Here is a 17,393-nt window from a genome sequence, read left to right as displayed (position 1 = left end):
CACGTGCATTTTCCCCTAGTGCTCTGGTTTCCTCCCACACTCCAAAGACATACAGGTTTATCGGTTAATTAACTCCAGAACCAGGGGCCACAGTTTAAGAATAAAGGGTAGGCCATTAAGAACAGAGATAAGGAAAAACTTTTTCACTCAGAGTTGTAAATCTGTGGAATTCTCTGCCTCAGAAGGCAGTGGAGGCCAATTCTCTGGATGCTTTCAAGAGAGAGTTAGATAGAGCTCTTAATTATAGTGGAGTCAGGGGGTATGGGGAGAGGGCAAGAACGGGGTACTGATTGTGAATGATCAGCCATGATCACATTGAATGGCGGTGCTGGCTCGAAGGGCCGAATGGCCTACTCCTGCACCTATTGTCTATTGGTAAAATTGTAAATTGTCCCATGTGCCTGTAGGATAGTGTGAGTGTGCTTGCATCACTACTCGGCATGTACTCGGTGGGCCGAAGGGCCTGTTCCCGCGCTGTATCTCTAAACTAAACTAAGCTAAACCTGATGAAGATGAGCTTTCATTCAGATGAATCAGTGGGTCTTTCATTTTGAATTTATATAGTGTTGTAAATCTGTAAACTAATCACATGTTTTGTGTGTGTGTTGTGCATTTATACAGAAAGCCCTGGTGTTTCTGCTATTTGAACTGATTCCAGAGATAAAGGACTCATGGAAAGAAGATCCCAGGCTTTGCTTGGAAGACCTCAATTTCGACCAGTTAGATGAGAGACCGTTGTGAAGAAGCTCGAGAAGTGCCTGGATTCACAAAGAGTGGCTTATGTGAGAATGTTCTGCATCCTCAGACAGCTAAAGAAATTCAGCATGGCTCCCGTTATACTTGCCAATTTCTATAAATCCACCTCTCCGGATGCATAACAACTTGGTACGCAATTACTGTTCACCAAGACTGCAAGGAACTGCAGAGAGTTGTGGGCGCTGCCCAGTCCAGCACTCATCAGCCTTCCCCTTGCATCTACACTTCACGCTGCCTGAGGAAAGCGGTCAACGTAATCAAAGACCACTCGCACCCTAGTCGTTCCCTCTTTTCCCCTCTCCCATCGGACAGAAGACACAAAAGCTCAATAGGACATACCACTAGATTCAAGAACAGCTTCTTCCCCGCTGTTATCCGAATCTTGAAAGGACGTCGTATGTGTTGGGAATGAATTTGTGACCTTCCAATCTACCTCATTGCGCTCTGTTTATCTTCTCTTAGTCATGCACACTGTTCTATGGATACAAACAATTTTTCTTCATTGTATCTCTGTACACATGACAATAATGTCCCAATACCAAGCATACCTGGCAAAAATTTACTTTGCAGCCAGCAGTGTTTTCTCCTCTGCGTTTAGGTTTCCTGGCCTGATGCAAGTGCAGCTTGAGGGAGCACAGACGTTTACAGTTCGTTTCCATCATCGGATCTACTCCATGACATGGCTGCACATTGATTTTTGCAGTTGTACTGGGCCTTAGTGAGACCACACCTGGAGTAGTGTGTGCAGTTTTGATTTCCAAATTTGAGGAAGGACATTCTTGCTATTGAGGGCGTGCAGCTTAGGTTCACTAGGTTAATTCCCGGAATGGCGGGACTGTCGTACGTTGAGAGACTGGAGCGACTAGGCTTGTATACGCTGAAATTTAGAAGGATGAGAGGGGATCTTATTGAAACATATAAGATTATTAAGGGGTTGGACACGCTAGAGGCAGGAAACATGTTCCCAATGTTGGGGGAGTCCAGAACCAGGGCCCACAGTTTAAGAATAAGGGGTAGGCCATTTAGAACGCAGATAAGGAAAAACTTTTTCACTCAGAGAGTTGTAAATCTGTGGAATTCTCTGCCTCAGAAGGCAGTGGAGGCCAATTCTCTGGATGCTTTCAAGAAAGAGTTAGATAGAGCTCTTAATGATAGCAGGGTATGGGGAGAGGGCAGGAACGGGGTACTGATTGAGAATGATCAGCCATGATCACATTGAATGGCGGTGCTGGCTTGAATGGCCTACTCCTACACCTATTGTCTATTGATTGTTGCTTTTAAAGATGCTCTATGTTTCAGCATCGCTGCATACTGTTGACACCAAAGTGGCTGAATCTCCACCAGTGCCTTAACGTTGGTGCTTACACAAAGCATTCCACAGTTAATGCAAGCCTTTCAACTGAAATGGGCTTTAAAGCTGTGCCACAGATATCGAAAGAACACTATGCCTTCAATTCCTGCTCTCTATGGAAATCTTCAATGGATCCAAAATGAACAGATTCAGGGCACTCCGATAGTCAACACAGATATTCATCTCCAGTGACTCTCCTTCATTCCTGGCCTTGAGTGCTGCCTGTGATGAGTTTGCATGTTCTCCCTGTGATCCCATAGGCCTCCCCCACATGTTCTGGTTTCCTACCAGGTCCCAGTGATGTGTGGCAGGTTACTCTGTACATTGCCCCTCGTGTTTGAGTGAATGGTGAAATCTGGGACGAGTTGATGGGAGGGTTAAGAGGTGTTGCATTTTGGTAAGTTAAATTAGGGCAGGACTTGCAGAGAAATTGCAAAAGGTGTTCTGGCAAATGTTGTAGAACAGAGAGAGGGCATATAGACACGTAGGTTCTTGAAAGTGTTGAGAACCGAAAGAGAGGTGAAAAAGGCGTTTGGCACCTTGCCTTCATGGGTCAGGGCATTGAGTGCAGGAGAGACGCAGTGTGCGGTTTGCAAGGTCCAGCAGGGAGGTTGGGATGGAATTGGATTGACTGAGGTGTGTGGGGGAGATGATGGTAAACGACAACCAAGTTATCGTGAGATGTTGACCTGGAGGGAGATAAAGGGGGTTTAGTGGCAAAGGGATTTTGCACCACTGGAGCCAATAATATTAAGTAGACTGGTGTAGAGCCTGTGTGTCATGTCTTTGAGGATGGGGGGGGGGGGGGGGGGGATAAAGCAATGCAGGTGGATTCACACAGGTGTGAGGTCCATTTGAAGAGGAACACAGGAAGGAGAACAGACTGAAGTCAACACCATTCCATCCAGGGGATCTTGGACAAAACACAAAGTACTGGAGTAACTCAGCGGGTCAGGCAGCATCTGTGGAAAGAATAGTCAGAAGACGTTTTGGGTTGTGACCCTTCGGACTGATGGGGGGGAGAAATCTAGTAAAGAGTGGTACGGGCAGGACAAAACCTGGCAAGTGATAGGTGGATACAGGTGGGAGGCTTGGACTGCAGATGGGTGGAGTAAGTGTTAAATGTTAGAGACGAAAAGGAGGCAAAGGGGTGTGGGATAAGGAGAGAAGAGGGGTGAAATGTAAAGCCAGAGGGATGGATATATCCAAGTGGCTCCTTGTCAACCATCACCAGCTGTTGAATACGAACATTTGTTCTTAATAAATTCTTGATCTTTCATAAAAAATCTACTGGTTACTACTCAATTTTGTTCAAGAAAAAGAATTCAATCTCGGAGATATATTGAGTTTTTATGAGACCTTTAAAGTGAAAGGCTTTGATAGAGTGGATACAGTGGGAATGTTTACACTTGTGGAGAAATTGAAGACGTATATATAAGACGGTCACCAAGAAATCTTGGTTGGCATGGCTGAGTTGGGCCAAAGGACCTGTCTCCAGGGAGTGTGACTCTGTGACACTCTTATCAAGTGGGAAATGTGGAAGAAGCTTCTTTACTTGGTGAGTGATGAGAGAGGAACGTGCTACCACAAGAGGAAGGGATCACTGGTGGCATCAGCTTGTAGAAACAAGATGACTGCAGATGCAACAAAGGACACAAAGTGCTGGAGTAACTCAGCGGGTCGGAGTAACGCAGCATCTCGGAGAAGATGGGTAAGCAACGTTTCGGGTCGGGACCCTTCTGACTCCTTCTTAGTTTAGTTTTATTTTCCCCTCAGAGATGCAGCATGGAAACAGGCCCTTCAGCCCAACGAGTCCATGCTGAAAAGTGATCAGCCCATACACTAGCACTGTCCGACACAGTAGGAATGATATACAATTTACAGAAGCCAATTAACATAAACCTGTACGTCTTTGGTGTGTGGGAGGAAACCGTGGGACCCAGAGTAAACCCACGCGGTCACAGGGAGACCGGACAAACTCCGTACAGACAGCACCCGCAGTCACGATCAAACCCGGGTCTTTGGTGCTGTAAGGCAGCTGCACTATCGCTGCACCACTGTGCTGCCCCTGATTGTGAAGACGTGGGGGGGGGGGGGATGAAAGGTGAGAGAGAGGAGGGGTAGGGTAGGACAAAGCCGAGGAGGTTTTTGGATAGACAGATGGTTGGAATGGTATTGATCATCCCATGAAGTGCTTGGGAGTAATGGGCAGTCACGAGTTAACTAGGTTTTTGGACTATAATCTGTAAACGGGCCAGACTAGGCAAGGATGGCAGTTTAACTTCTCCAAAGAACATTTCTACAACAATCCAGTCATTTTGTTCCCAATAGGGTTTTTTTAATTCCTTGTTTTTAATTGAACTATTTGGATTAGCCACAGTGCCAATGTATTCATTAGTGCAGATGCATTGAGGGGGAGGTTAGACAAGTTTATGGAGGAGAAGGGACCAGAGGGTTGTGCTGATAGATTTCTATGAGGAAAAGCTGGAGGAGGCTCAAGTAGGACATGAATGCTGCAATAGTCCGTGTTTGTGCTGCAGCTGCAATGTAATTCTAGGGACTGAAGTTGCAAAGCCTCTGGCCTAAACTTGCAAGTTGGATTGATTTTACAATTGATTTGTTACTTACATTTTATTATACTATTTTTCTGCCACCTAAAACAATTTTTTGCCTAGAGGAAGAGAAGCAGGTGAATTTCATTTGTCCCGCCAGCTTATTGCTGGTTCTGCTCTTCTTTACCTATTTGAATAGAAAAATACAGCATGCAACCAGGCCCTTCAGCCCACCGATCCCTCGTTCAATGTTATCCCACTTTCACATCCACGCCCTACACAATTTACTGAGACCAATTGGCTGGCAAACCTGCCCGTCTTTGGAGTGTGGGAGGAAACCTGACCGTCTGGAGGAAACCCACGTGGTCACAGGGAGAATGTGCACACTCCACAGACAGCATATGAGGTCAGGATCGAACATGGGTGTCTGGTGCTGTGAGGAAGCAGCTGTGCCACTATCAACAAAGCATTAGTGAAAAGAATACACAATGTCTTTTGCAAAGCATTAAGTCCGTCCCTCCCAACAAATGTTGCAGCTTGCTTCACAGCAAGGTTTGGGAACAGCTCCATCCAAGACCGCAAAAAATTGCAGAGAGTTGTGGACGCAGCCCAGACCATTACAGTCACAAACCAACCTGTAAGAAGTTTGTACCTTCTCCCAGTACCGCGCAGGTTTACTCCGAGATCTTCAATTTCCTCCCTCACGCCTGAGACGTACAAGTTTGTAGGCTGATTAGCTTGGTATAAATGTAAATTGTCCTTAGTGTGTAGGATAGTGTTAGTGTGCGGGGATCGCTGATCGGCGTGGACTCGGTGGGCTGAAGGGCCTGTTTCTGCGCTGTATCTCTAAACTAAACAAAACCTCCTTTCGATTGATTCCATTTACTCCTCACGCTGCCTCGGCAAGGCCACCAGCAGAAACAAGGACGAGTCGCACCCCGGTCACTCCCTCTACTCCCCTCTCCCGATCAGGCAAGAGGTGCAGAAATGTAAAAACGCACACCCCCCCAGATTCAGGGACAGTTTTTTCCCAGCTGTCTTCTGGCAATTGAACCATCCTATCACCAACTAGAGAGCGGTCCTGAGCTACTATCTACCTCATTGGAGACCGTCAGACTATCTTTAGAAAATAACTGCAGATGCTGGTACAAATCGAAGGTATTTATTCACAAAATGCTGGAGTAACTCAGCAGGTCAGGCAGCATCTCAGGAGAGAAGGAATGGGAGAAGTTTCGGATTTCGACCCAAAACGTCGCCCATTCCTTCTCAACAGTTCAACAGTTCAACAGAGCTTTATTTGTCATTCGGTACCAAGGTACCGAACGAAACTACATAGCAGTCACACACAAAAAAGAACACAAGACACATGACCCCAACACATAACGTCCATCACATTGACTCCAAACACCCCCTCACTGTGATGGAGGCAACAAAACTTCCACTCTCTTCCCCACGCCCACAGACAGACAGCTCGTCCCCGCCCGATCCGCACAGTCCCCGCAAGGGGATGGAAGTCCCCGCGGCCGAGTCGCACCGGGCGCTGAGACGTCTCACGGTCGAACCGGGCGATGGAAGGCCCCGCGACCGAGCCGTGCACAGCTAAGTCCCGCGGCTAAGTCCCTCTCCTGAGATGCTGCCTGACCTGCTGAGTTACTCCAGCATTTTGTGAATAAATACCTCAGACTATCTTTGATCAGACTGCATCTTGCACTAAACATTATTCACGTTATTCCCTTTATCATGTACATGTACACTGTGGATGGCTCGAATGTAATTATGTATTGTCTTTCTACTGACTGGTTAGCCTGCAGCAAAATGTTTTCACTGTAGCTTGGTACATGTGACAATATACTAAACTGAACTCTGTGAGTTCTGCTTTACACTTTGTACTGGGCTTCTTGCTTCCTTCTCCTGACTGCCTTGATCTCCATTTTAGGCCACGCCTTTACCACCTGGGTTTTCAGACTTTAAAATTCCTTTCCTAAAACTTCCTGCACACCTCTGTCATTTAGTCCTATCTTTTTTAAATCTTCAGCATTGGTCCCTTTGACTTGTTCACGCTTTGTGACACACGTTGGGACATCTTGCTACTTTAAAAGAGCGTTACATCAGAGCAAAGTATTGCTACTGTTACGAGTGTAAATCGCACAAAGAAGAAAGAATAAAATAACACTTAAAGGGCATTTAATTACAAATCTGTCCACAAAACGTGCTTGTTTTGCATCAGACTGTCAACCCAAATCAGAAAAAGAATGGGGGCTTCTTTTCAGATTGGTCGTTATTAGAATCAGAATTCATTTCAAATTCACAGATTACTCTGGAGAAACCAATGATAAACATGCATGAAATGTTTCTATTCCCTTGGGGGGCACAGTGGCAAAGCTGGTAGAGCTGCTGCTGCTTCAATGCCCCAGAGACCTGGGTGCAATCCTGACTACGGGTGCTGTCAGTGTGGAGTTTGCACGTTCTGTCTGTGACCACGTGGGTTTCCTTCGGGTGCTCCCACATCCCAAAGACGTGCGGGTTTGCAGGCTAGTTGACCTCTGTAAAATTCCCCCTAGTGTGCAGGGAGTGTATGCGAAAGTATGATAATATGGCGAGTCCGAAACTTGTTGGTTGTAGACGAAGTTTATTGCAGCCGCAATACACGAATACAGAGTTAAACAACAAGGTACAGGACAACCAATACAAACTTACTGTCTTCCTTGAAGACTTCGCCGAACTGACTAAATCGGGCGCCAAACGCGCACATGACATCGCTGGCCAATCAGCGATGTCGCTCCCTGGACCAATCCCCATGGTCGCGTTCCCACGTGACCTCGCTGGCCAATCCGAGGGTTCGACGACCTGGACCATTCTCTATGGTCGCTACATGACCCCCCCCAGAACCCGAGGTGCGGAACCTAGCAGGGAGCCGGATTTCGCGACCATAACGAGTACGGAGAGGGACAGCCGGAACCACAGGAGCCGGAGGTTCCGGACTTGGTGGAACGGCCGGAACGAGAGGTTCTGGAGGAACTACCGGCACGGGGGGTCCTGGAGGAACTGCCGAAACGGGGGGGTCCTGGAGGAACTGCCGGAACGGGGGTTTCCGGACTGGGCGGAACTAACGGAGGTCGGCCTCTCCTAGGGGTTTGACCGACCAGGACTGGTTGATCCGGGTCCAAATGGGCCGGTTTGAGCCGGGACACCGAGACGAGTTCACTCTTGCCGCCCATGTCTAAGGTGAAAGTAGCCGTCCCCTTACGTAAAACCCGGAACGGCCCTTGATAGACCCTCTGCAACGGGGCGCGATGGGCATCTTTACGCAGAAAAACAAACTCACAGTCCTTCAGGGAAGACGGTTCATGTACCATGGGACACCCATGACGTGAAGTCGGAACTGGAGCCAGGGAGCCCACCCGTTCCCGGAGAGATGCTAACGCTGATGGGACTGTAGGGAGCAGGTCTGAAGGGTCCGGAAACAGATCTCCGGGTACTCGAAGTGTCGAGCCATATACTAGCTCTGCGGACGACGCACCGAGATCTGGCTTAGGAGCAGTCCGGATGCCCAAAAGAACCCAAGGGAGTTGGTCTACTCAGTCCGGGCCTTCAAGCCTTGCACTGAGGGACGCCTTAAGTTGGCGGTGGAACCTTTCTACGAGTCCATTTGCCTGGGGGTGATATGCAGTTGTGGGTTGTAACTTGGACCCGTACAGTTCCGCCAGCGCGGCCCAGAGGGACGAAGTGAACTGTGGCCCTCTGTCAGTTGTAATAACTGCCGGGACCCCGAAACGAGCTACCCAATGAAGGGCCAAAGTCCTAGCACAAGACGCTGACGAGATATCAAACAATGGGAAAGCCTCTGGCCACCGGGTGAACCGATCCACCACCGTGAGGAGGTGGGTGTAGCCCCGGGAGGAAGGCAACGGCCCGACCAAATCCACGTGGATGTGGAAAAAACGAAAAGCCGGGACCTCGAAATCCTGTACGGGGGGCTGGACGTGGCGCTGGACTTTAGCGGTCTGACAGGGCACGCAGGAACGTGCCCACCCCGCTACCTGTTTCCGCAGGCCATGCCAGACAAACCTCGCTGCTACCAAGGCAGAGGTGGAGCGGATGGACGGGTGCGCCAGCCCATGAATGGCATCGAAAACCCGGCGCTGAAGGGAGGGCGGTACTACCGGCCTGGGTCGAGGAAGAGAAACATCGCACCAGACTTTCGTGCCCTCCGACCCACAAGCTACCTGGGCCAACTTCAATCCCGAAGTGGTGGACCGGTAAGCCGAAACGGTATCCGCTAGGAGCTGTGCCTCCGCAAGCTCCTGGGGATCCACTTCGCAGTCCACCGCCGAAATAGGGGGAAAAGCAGGTCTAGACAGGGCGTCAGCAACCGCATTCAGCTTACCCGCGATATGACGGACATCTGTGGTAAATTCGGAGATAGCAGTCAGATGCCGCTGCTGGCGGGCCGACCATGGGTCAGACAATTTCAAAAAAGCAAATGTTAATGGCTTGTGGTCCGTAAATGCCACAAATGGGCGGCCCTCGAGGAAGTACCTGAAATGACGGACAGCTAAATAGAGAGCTAGAAGCTCTCGGTCAAACGCGCTATATTTCATCTCGGCCGAATTTAGTTGCCGGCTGAAAAACGCTAAAGGCTGCCAACGGCCACCGACCTGCTGCTCCAGAACCCCGCCCACCGCCACGTCAGAGGCGTCAACCGTCAGGGCCGTGGGGGCGGAGGGGCTCGGATGGACCAACATGGTGGCGTCTGCCAAGGCTGCCTTAGCTGCTGTAAAAGCCGACTCTGCAGTCGGGGACCACAACAACTCTACCGGATTCCCCGCAAGGCATTGGAAAAGCGGGCGCAGGACTCGCGCCGCTGCCGGAACAAATCTATGGTAGAAATTAACCATGCCTACGAACTCCTGCAGCCCTTTTACTGTGGTGGGCCTGGGAAAAGCCCGGATAGCCTCTACCTTCTCGGGCAAAGGGGCGGCGCCGGCAGGAGTAATTCTGTGCCCTAGAAAATCGAGAGCCGGCAGGCCGAATTGACATTTGGAGGGTTGGATAATGAGCCCGTGGTCTTGGAGCCGCTGGAACACGGTCCGCAAATGGGCCTGGTGTTCCTGCACTGAGGGGCTGGCGACCAGGATGTCGTCCAAATAAATAAACAAAAAGGGTAAACCCCGGCCCACGCGGTCCATCAGTCGCTGGAAAGCCTGTGCCGCGTTCTTTAAACCGAAAGGCATACGCAACCATTCAAACAACCCGAACGGAGTAATAGTTGCAGTTTTCTGTATGTCCTCCGGTCGCACCGGAATCTGATGGTATCCTCGCACCAAATCGATTTTGGAAAACACCACCGCTCCTTCCAGCCCAGATGAAAAGTCCTGTAGGTGCGGTATGGGGTAGCGATCAGCCGTGGTGACAGCATTGAGACGCCGATAATCGCCACATGGCCTCCACCCCCCAGATGCCTTGGAGACCATGTGTAACGGCGAGGCCCACGGGCTGTCAGACTGACGGACAATTCCCATTTCCTCCATCTTCCTGAACTCCGCCCTTGCCACCACCAGTTTGTCTGGCGGTAGTCTCCTGGCCCGAGCGAAAACGGGAGGGCCTTCGGTGCGGATGTGATGGACCACACCGTGCTTAGCCGAAGGTGCGTCAAAACGTTGGACGAGCAGCTCTGGGAACTCTGCCAGAATCGCAGCATACGAGTCGGGGGCCGCGACGACGGCCTGGACAGTAGGGCTGGGCGAGGAGGCGATTGTCGGAGCGACGTGCTCATCTTCGGCAGAGGGTCGGAGGTCGTTACCGCGGACATCAGGAACCAGTGAAAAAGCCCAGAGAAAATCTGCGCCCAGGATCGCTTGTTTGACGTCGGCTATGATGAATGGCCATTCGTACGTGCGGAGGCCTAACACAAGGGACATCTTCCGTGTACCGAAAGTGCGAATTGGGCTGCCATTAACCGCGATGAGGGTGGGACCTGTCTTACCCGATCTGGTTTCGAGGTCGGTCGGCGGCACTATGCTGACGATGGCTCCCGTGTCTACCAAAAATTCTGTGTCCGTGAATCGATCATGGACATAGAGGCGCCGGTTCTGGCCAATCGTAACTGCCCCTATGTACGATCGGCCGAGGCATTTCCCGCGAAGGTACAAGGCAAACGACAGTTGCGGGATTCGTTACCCCATCGTAGGTGATAATAGCACCAGCCGCGCTTGTGCGGATCTTTTTGGCGGGCTTTCGAAGAATTGGCGGGAGACGTGGCGCCATCTTGCCGTCGCTGTGGCGTGGTCACCGATGTCGAGACTTTGTTGATTGAACCACTTGCCTTGTTTTTTGCCGCTATGAGCGCGTCCGCTTTCGCTGCATATGCTTCGGGGTCCTTAAAAGAACAATCCGTGAGCAGCAGTCGGACATCCTCGGGAAGTTTCTCGCGGAATGCCTGTTCAAACATCGGGCAATCCGTATGCTCACCGGCTAGCATCATCATTTCGGCCATGAGGACGGAAGGCAGTTGGTCTCCAAGATCCGGTAGGTGCAGAAGTTTTGCCGCACCACCATGCTTATTAAACCCGAAGGTTCGCAGTAATACCTTCTTCATGGCCTCGTACTTGTCTTCCGCAGGTGAATTTACGATGAACCGCATCACGCGCTTGGTTGTGTCCGGCGATAGAGCGCTGACGAGGTAGAAGTACTTTGTGGATTCATCCGACACCTTCTTTATATGGAATTGAGCCTCGGCGTGGATAAACCAAGCTTGCGGTGCGTACGTCCAAAATAACGGAAGATGGACGCCCGCCGCGCTTGACTCCGGTGTGCCCTGCTCGGTCATCGTCAACGAGGCGTCGGGTTCCTGCTCAGTCGGTGATCGTCCAGATCACGTCGGGGTCACCAATATGGCGAGTCCGAAACTTGTTGGTTGTAGACGAAGTTTATTGCAGCCGCAATACACGAATACAGAGTTAAACAACAAGGTACAGGACAACCAATACAAACTTACTGTCTTCCTTGAAGACTTCGCCGAACTGACTAAATCGGGCGCCAAACGCGCACATGACATCGCTGGCCAATCAGCGATGTCGCTCCCTGGACCAATCCCCATGGTTGCGTTCCCACGTGACCTCGCTGGCCAATCCGAGGGTTCGACGACCTGGACCATTCTCTATGGTCGCTACAATAACATAGAACTAGTGTGAACGGGTGATCGATAGTGTGAACTCGGTGGGCCAAAGAGCCTCTTTCCATGCTGTACCTTTCAATCAATCAAAACTGGACAGAAATGTTAGGGGCAATGTACTCCTGGCTGTAAAACAGAGCAATGCTGACCCAACTTTACTCCACATTCACCACAAGGATAAATGGATCACTGTCAATCCAGCCCTTGTGATGATTAGAACAAGGCCTATCAAACCATCTTGTCTAAATGTTGGTGCGTCTACCCTCTTGCAAGCTCTCCACCATAACCCATTGTCTCAGATACAAAGCATTTGCACCTCATCCACTGAATCCAGGAATGTTGAAACACATTAGCTTGGATTTCCACTTGAAGGGCATTTAAGACTTTGTCAGTTGTCCAACCCCAAACTGTGTTTAACAATCCATTACTCTTAAGGTAGAGTCATAGAGTCGTACAACATGAAACCAGGCCCTTTGGCCCAACTTGGTCATGCTGGCCAGGATGCCCCATCTAAACTTGTCCCACCTGCCCGTGCTTGGTCCACATCCCTCTCAAACCTTCTTATCCACGTACCTGTCTAAATGTATTTTAAACGTTGTTATAGTACCTGCCCCCTCTGGCAGCACATTCCATACACTCACCACCCTAAATGTGAAAAGGTTGCCCCTCAGGTCCCTATTAAATCTTGCTCCTCACACCTTAATCCTACGTCCTCTGGTTCCTGATTCCCGTACTCTGGGTGAAAGACTGTGCAACCAACCTATCTATTCCCATCATGATCTTATACACCTCTATAAGATCAGTCCTCATCCTCCAGCATTCCAAGGAATAAAGTCCTAACCTGCTCAACTTCTCCCTAAGGCTCAGGCACTCCGGTCCTGGCAATTTGTATTTGATTGTGCCAACCAGGTCTGTTCCGGTTCAGTTCTCATCCCCTCCTCATCTGGATCAGCTATTCACCTACCGGTCTCTACCCCATCCCTCTTCGTTCAACTGTGAGCTTGTGATCTTCCCCGTTCTCTCTCAGTCCTGGTGCACAGTCTTGACCCAAAACCCACACCCTTTTCCTCCACGGATGATGCTTGATCCACTGGGTTTGATTGATTGAAAGATACAGCATGGAAACAGGCCCTTCTGCCTACTAACTCCATCGCTCACACGTTCACACGTTATCCCATTTTCACATCCACCCCCTGCACACTAGGGGCAATTCACTAGGGGCAATTCACAGGCTTTTACCCTCGTTGTCTGCCGACTTGTGCATTGTGACCCATCGCACCCAGTCCATCGTCGACCCCCTGATGAAGCGGAAGATGGCCCGGGTGATCCCCGTGGCGTAGGAGGGAGGGACGCGCCACACTTGCGCCAAGTACAGCAGCCCCGAGAACGCGTCACACCCGATGACCAGATTTTTTCCCGTGATGGAGAGGGAGCGCTGCTTCCACAGCTCCAGCTTCTTCCCCACCTTGGCTATCCACTCCAGCCAATTCTTGTCACACGCCTCAGCCCCCCCGAACCAGATCCCCAGCACCTTCTTGGACAGAACAGTTGCCATAGCAAGCTGCCATAAAAGGTTGAGCAACCCATTGAGCCTCCACTGATGGCTGGAAACATTAGATGGGCATGTATGGAATGGAGGCAGGTTGAACTGCTTACACTGGGCTTGCACACAACAGGCTGTGGATAAAACTGAGGGAAGAAAATTGGGTAGATTTATTGTACTTTAAACAGCCGATGGCTCGAGTTCTGTATGGACTGCATGGGACATTGAAGCAGACTCTTAGCTAAGAACATGGTGAAAAAAAATCAATTGGTAATGTAGTTGAAGATCAATAGGTGACATCCTTAAATATAATACTCTCTCACAGATGCTAATTAGCCAGTTGTGCGTTTCCAGTATTTTGTTTTAGTTTGGTTTAGTAGTTTAGTTTGGAAATGAAGCATGAGAACAGGCCCTTCGGCCCACCGAGTCCACATCGACCGCCCATTCATATCATCTCAACATCATTCCACTTTCTTATCCACTCCCTACACACTAGGGACAATTTTACAGGGGTCAATTAATGTCCAAACCCGCACATCCTTGGGATATGGGAGGAAACCTAAGTGGTCACACAGATAGCACCTGAGGTCAGGACCGAACACAGGTCTCTGGCGCTGAGACAGCAGCTCTACCAGCTTTCAAGAGACATGTCCGTCGAGAGACAGAGATAGTGTCCAAAGATAATAGAGCAGAGCAAGATAGACCACTCGACCCTAAAAACGGTACTATGTCATGGCGCCATTTTAGTAAGCTGAAACTTGCAGAAACATTTTAAACGAAAAATAACAAAAATCTGTGAATTGATAGATAAGATATATTCTGCATTTTTATGGTATCATCACACATACTGTTCCCCCAAAACACTGATTACACTGCGAGAGGCATAGCAAGAGGCGGGTTTTGCTTACTAAAATGGCGGACGTTACTCTCCTTTTACTCTTGTAGGCGATTTCAACGGAGTGGTTCATCTTGCTCCTCTAGTATCTCTGATAGTGTCTTCTATACAATCCAATAACATCCCGTCTGAAAAGGGTCCCAACCCAGACCATCGCCTGACCCGTCAACTGATGCTGTCCGACCCACTGAGATCCTCCAGTACAATGTGTAGGAAGGAACTGCAGATGCTGGTTTAAACTGAAGAAATACACAAAAAGCTGGAGTAACTCAGTGGGACAGGAGAGAAGGGTCTCGACACAAAACGTCACACATTCCTTCTCTCCAGAGATGCTGCCTGTCCCGCTGAGTTACTCCAGCTTTTTGTGTCTGTCTCCAGTACTCTGTGTTTTACACCTTTGCTTTTGCAAGAACGATGCAGAATATTGAAACCCAACCTTCAAATGTGAAACACGCAAGTGGCTTGTGTCTCGGACAGACCACAGGAGGAAGCAGCCTCAGGTTCCTCTTTTCTTTTGTTCCCCTTTGCAAATCCAATAAGTAGCCCAGTCCATCACACAGACCAGACTCCCCACCATTGGCTCCATCTACACTTCACGATGCCTCAGAAAAGCTGCCAACATAATCAAAGACTATTGTAAAATCTGTTATAAATCCACAGCTATCTAGACTACACTTCTTCCCACCATGCTTCCTGTAAAGACTCTATCCCCTACTCCCAATTCCTCCGTCTACGCCGCATCTGCGCCCAGGATGAGGATGAGTTGTTCCATATCAGGACATCGGAGTTATCCTCATTCTTTAGGGAACGGAGGATCCCCTCTCCCATCGTAGATGAGGCCCTCACTCGTGTCTCCTCGGTACCCCGCAGCTCCACCCTTGCCCCCCCCCTTCCCCCTAGTGGTAACAGGGACAGAGTCCCCTAGTCCTCACCTTCCACCCTATCAACCACTGCTTCAACAGGATCCCACCACAGGCCACATTTTCTATCTCCACCCCTTTCTGCTTTCAGCAGAGACCATTCCCTCTGCAACACCCTGGCCAACAAGTCCCTGGCCAACAAGTCCCTTCCCACCCAAACCACCCCCTCCCCAGGTACTTTCCCCAGCAACCACAGAAGATGCAACACCTGTCCCATTACCTCCCCCCTAGACTCCGTCCAAGGACCCCGACAGTCTTTTCAGGTGAGGGAGAGGTTCACTTGCACCTCCTCCAACCTCATCTACTGTATCCGCTGTTCCAGATGTGGATTCCTGTATATCGGCGAAACCAAGCACAGGCTCGGCGATCATTTCGCTGAACACCTCCGCTCAGTCCACCTGAACCTACCTGATCTCCCAGTTGCTGGACACTTTAACTCCCCCTCCCATTCTCACACTGACCTTTCTGCCCTGGGCCTCCTCCATTGTGAGAGTGAGGCCCAGTGCAAATTGGAGCAACAGCACCTCATATTTCACTTGGGTAGCTTACACACCAGCGGTGTGAACATTGACTTCTCTAACTTCAAGTAACCCTTGCTTTCCCTCTCTCTCCATCCCTCCCCTTCCCAGTTCTCTGACCAGTCTGTCTCCCACTACATTTTATCTCTTTACTTTTTTGTTACCTTTTCCCAGCTAACAATGATCTATTCTACATTTTCCTTGATCTCCATTCCCTTTGCCATTTTCAAACCTTCACACTTCCTTATCTATCTACCTCCCTCCCCCCTGACGTCAGTCTGAAGAAGGGTCTCGACCCGAAACATCACCCATTCCTTCTTTCCAGAGATGCTGCCTGTCCCGCCCCACTGAGTTACTCCAGCATTTTGTGTCTATCTTTAATCAAAGACTTGTTCCATGGTCATCCCTTCTTCTCGCTATTCCTGATGGGCAGAAGATACAGAAGCTTGAAACTTTGCACCACCAGACTCATGAACAGCTTCTTCCCCTCTGTCTTCAGGAACGGTCCTTCATAAGTTAGGGTACCGTCTGATTCACATCTACCCCATTGGCCTTTGTCTCTGGTGTGCTGGTCGCATATACAGTATGTTAAATTTATGTGTTTTTGAAATACACACTGATTTATCTCAAGAATCTAACCGCTGTGTAAAACATGACATGCCAGTGCAGTCTGAAGAAGAGTCCCGACCCGAAACGATGCCCATCCATGTTCCCCAGAGATGTTGCCTGACCCGCTGAGTTGCTCCAAAACGTTGTGCCCTTTTGCCTGTAGTTAGTTTTGTTTATTGTCACGAGTACCGAGGTACAGTGAAAAGCTTTTTTGGTGCATGTTATCCAATCAGTAAAAAGACTATACATGATTACAATCAAGCGGACAAATTACAGGATTAAGGGAGTAACATCTAGTGCAGAATAACTCCAGTAAAGTCCAATTAATGATAGGCCGAGGATCTCCAATGAGGTATATGTTAGGGTAGGACCGCTCTTTAGTTGGCCATAGTTTCGTTTATATAGTGTGGAAACAGGACCTTCGGCCCACTGAGTCTGCGCCGAACAGGGACAACACACTAGGGACAATTTACAATTTTTACCAACGCCAATTACCGTACAAACCTGTACGTCCTTGGAGTGCCCCGTTGGAAACCGGTGCACCCGGGGAGAACCCACCCAGTCACAGGGAGAATGTCCAAACTCCATACAGACAGCACCCTTAGTCAGGATCGAAGCTGGGTCTCTGGCGCTGCGAGGCAGTAACTCTACTACTGCGCCCATGAGTTTGGCTGGACTTGATGGGTGTGCTTGAGTTTGGCTTGATGGAATTTAAGTACAATGTCATTTGTTTTAATTGAATATTATGTAAAACAAAGCTTTTTGAACTGTGCTTGGGTAGACGTGGCAATAATAAAACTTTGAGCCAGTGAGGCTACTTTGTTGAGGGTGCAATGAAGAGCAGAGGTCCACCCTGTACCAGCCGGCCCCTGGTGAAGCCAGTGATGTTTCTCTTTGATCACCCACCCACCCACAATCAGGTGACCATGTGGGCCATGCGATTTACAGGGATTGAGAGGGGGGATGCAGAGTGGAAAGAGGGCGGAGGGGAGGGGACCGATGACAGCTGTCTCACAACAGTTGGGACGGAGAGGGTTTGTGTTAGTGAAGCAACTTGGGGAAGTTAGAGGGAAGA

At 49.6% G+C, this 17,393-nt stretch overlaps 1 protein-coding gene across 1 annotated transcript in view; it reads left to right on the top strand.

Annotated features, from left to right (window-relative positions):
- The window catches only part of LOC144600740 (uncharacterized), a 58,580-nt gene extending 55,707 nt beyond the window's left edge, over window positions 1–2,873 (top strand). Inside the window, exon 16 of the mRNA XM_078412664.1 lies at window positions 622–2,873. Within this exon, the coding sequence (XP_078268790.1) occupies window positions 622–741 (120 nt within the window). The 3' untranslated portion in view covers window positions 742–2,873. The remainder of the gene's footprint in view (window positions 1–621) is intronic.
- Window positions 2,874–17,393: the final 14,520 nt, after the last annotated feature.

Source organism: Rhinoraja longicauda, chromosome 15 (genome assembly GCF_053455715.1).
Source record: "Rhinoraja longicauda isolate Sanriku21f chromosome 15, sRhiLon1.1, whole genome shotgun sequence".
Classification (NCBI taxonomy): Eukaryota; Metazoa; Chordata; class Chondrichthyes; order Rajiformes; family Arhynchobatidae; genus Rhinoraja; species Rhinoraja longicauda.
Note: the sequence above shows the minus strand (reverse complement) of the source record. Positions and strands in the feature narration are given on the sequence as shown.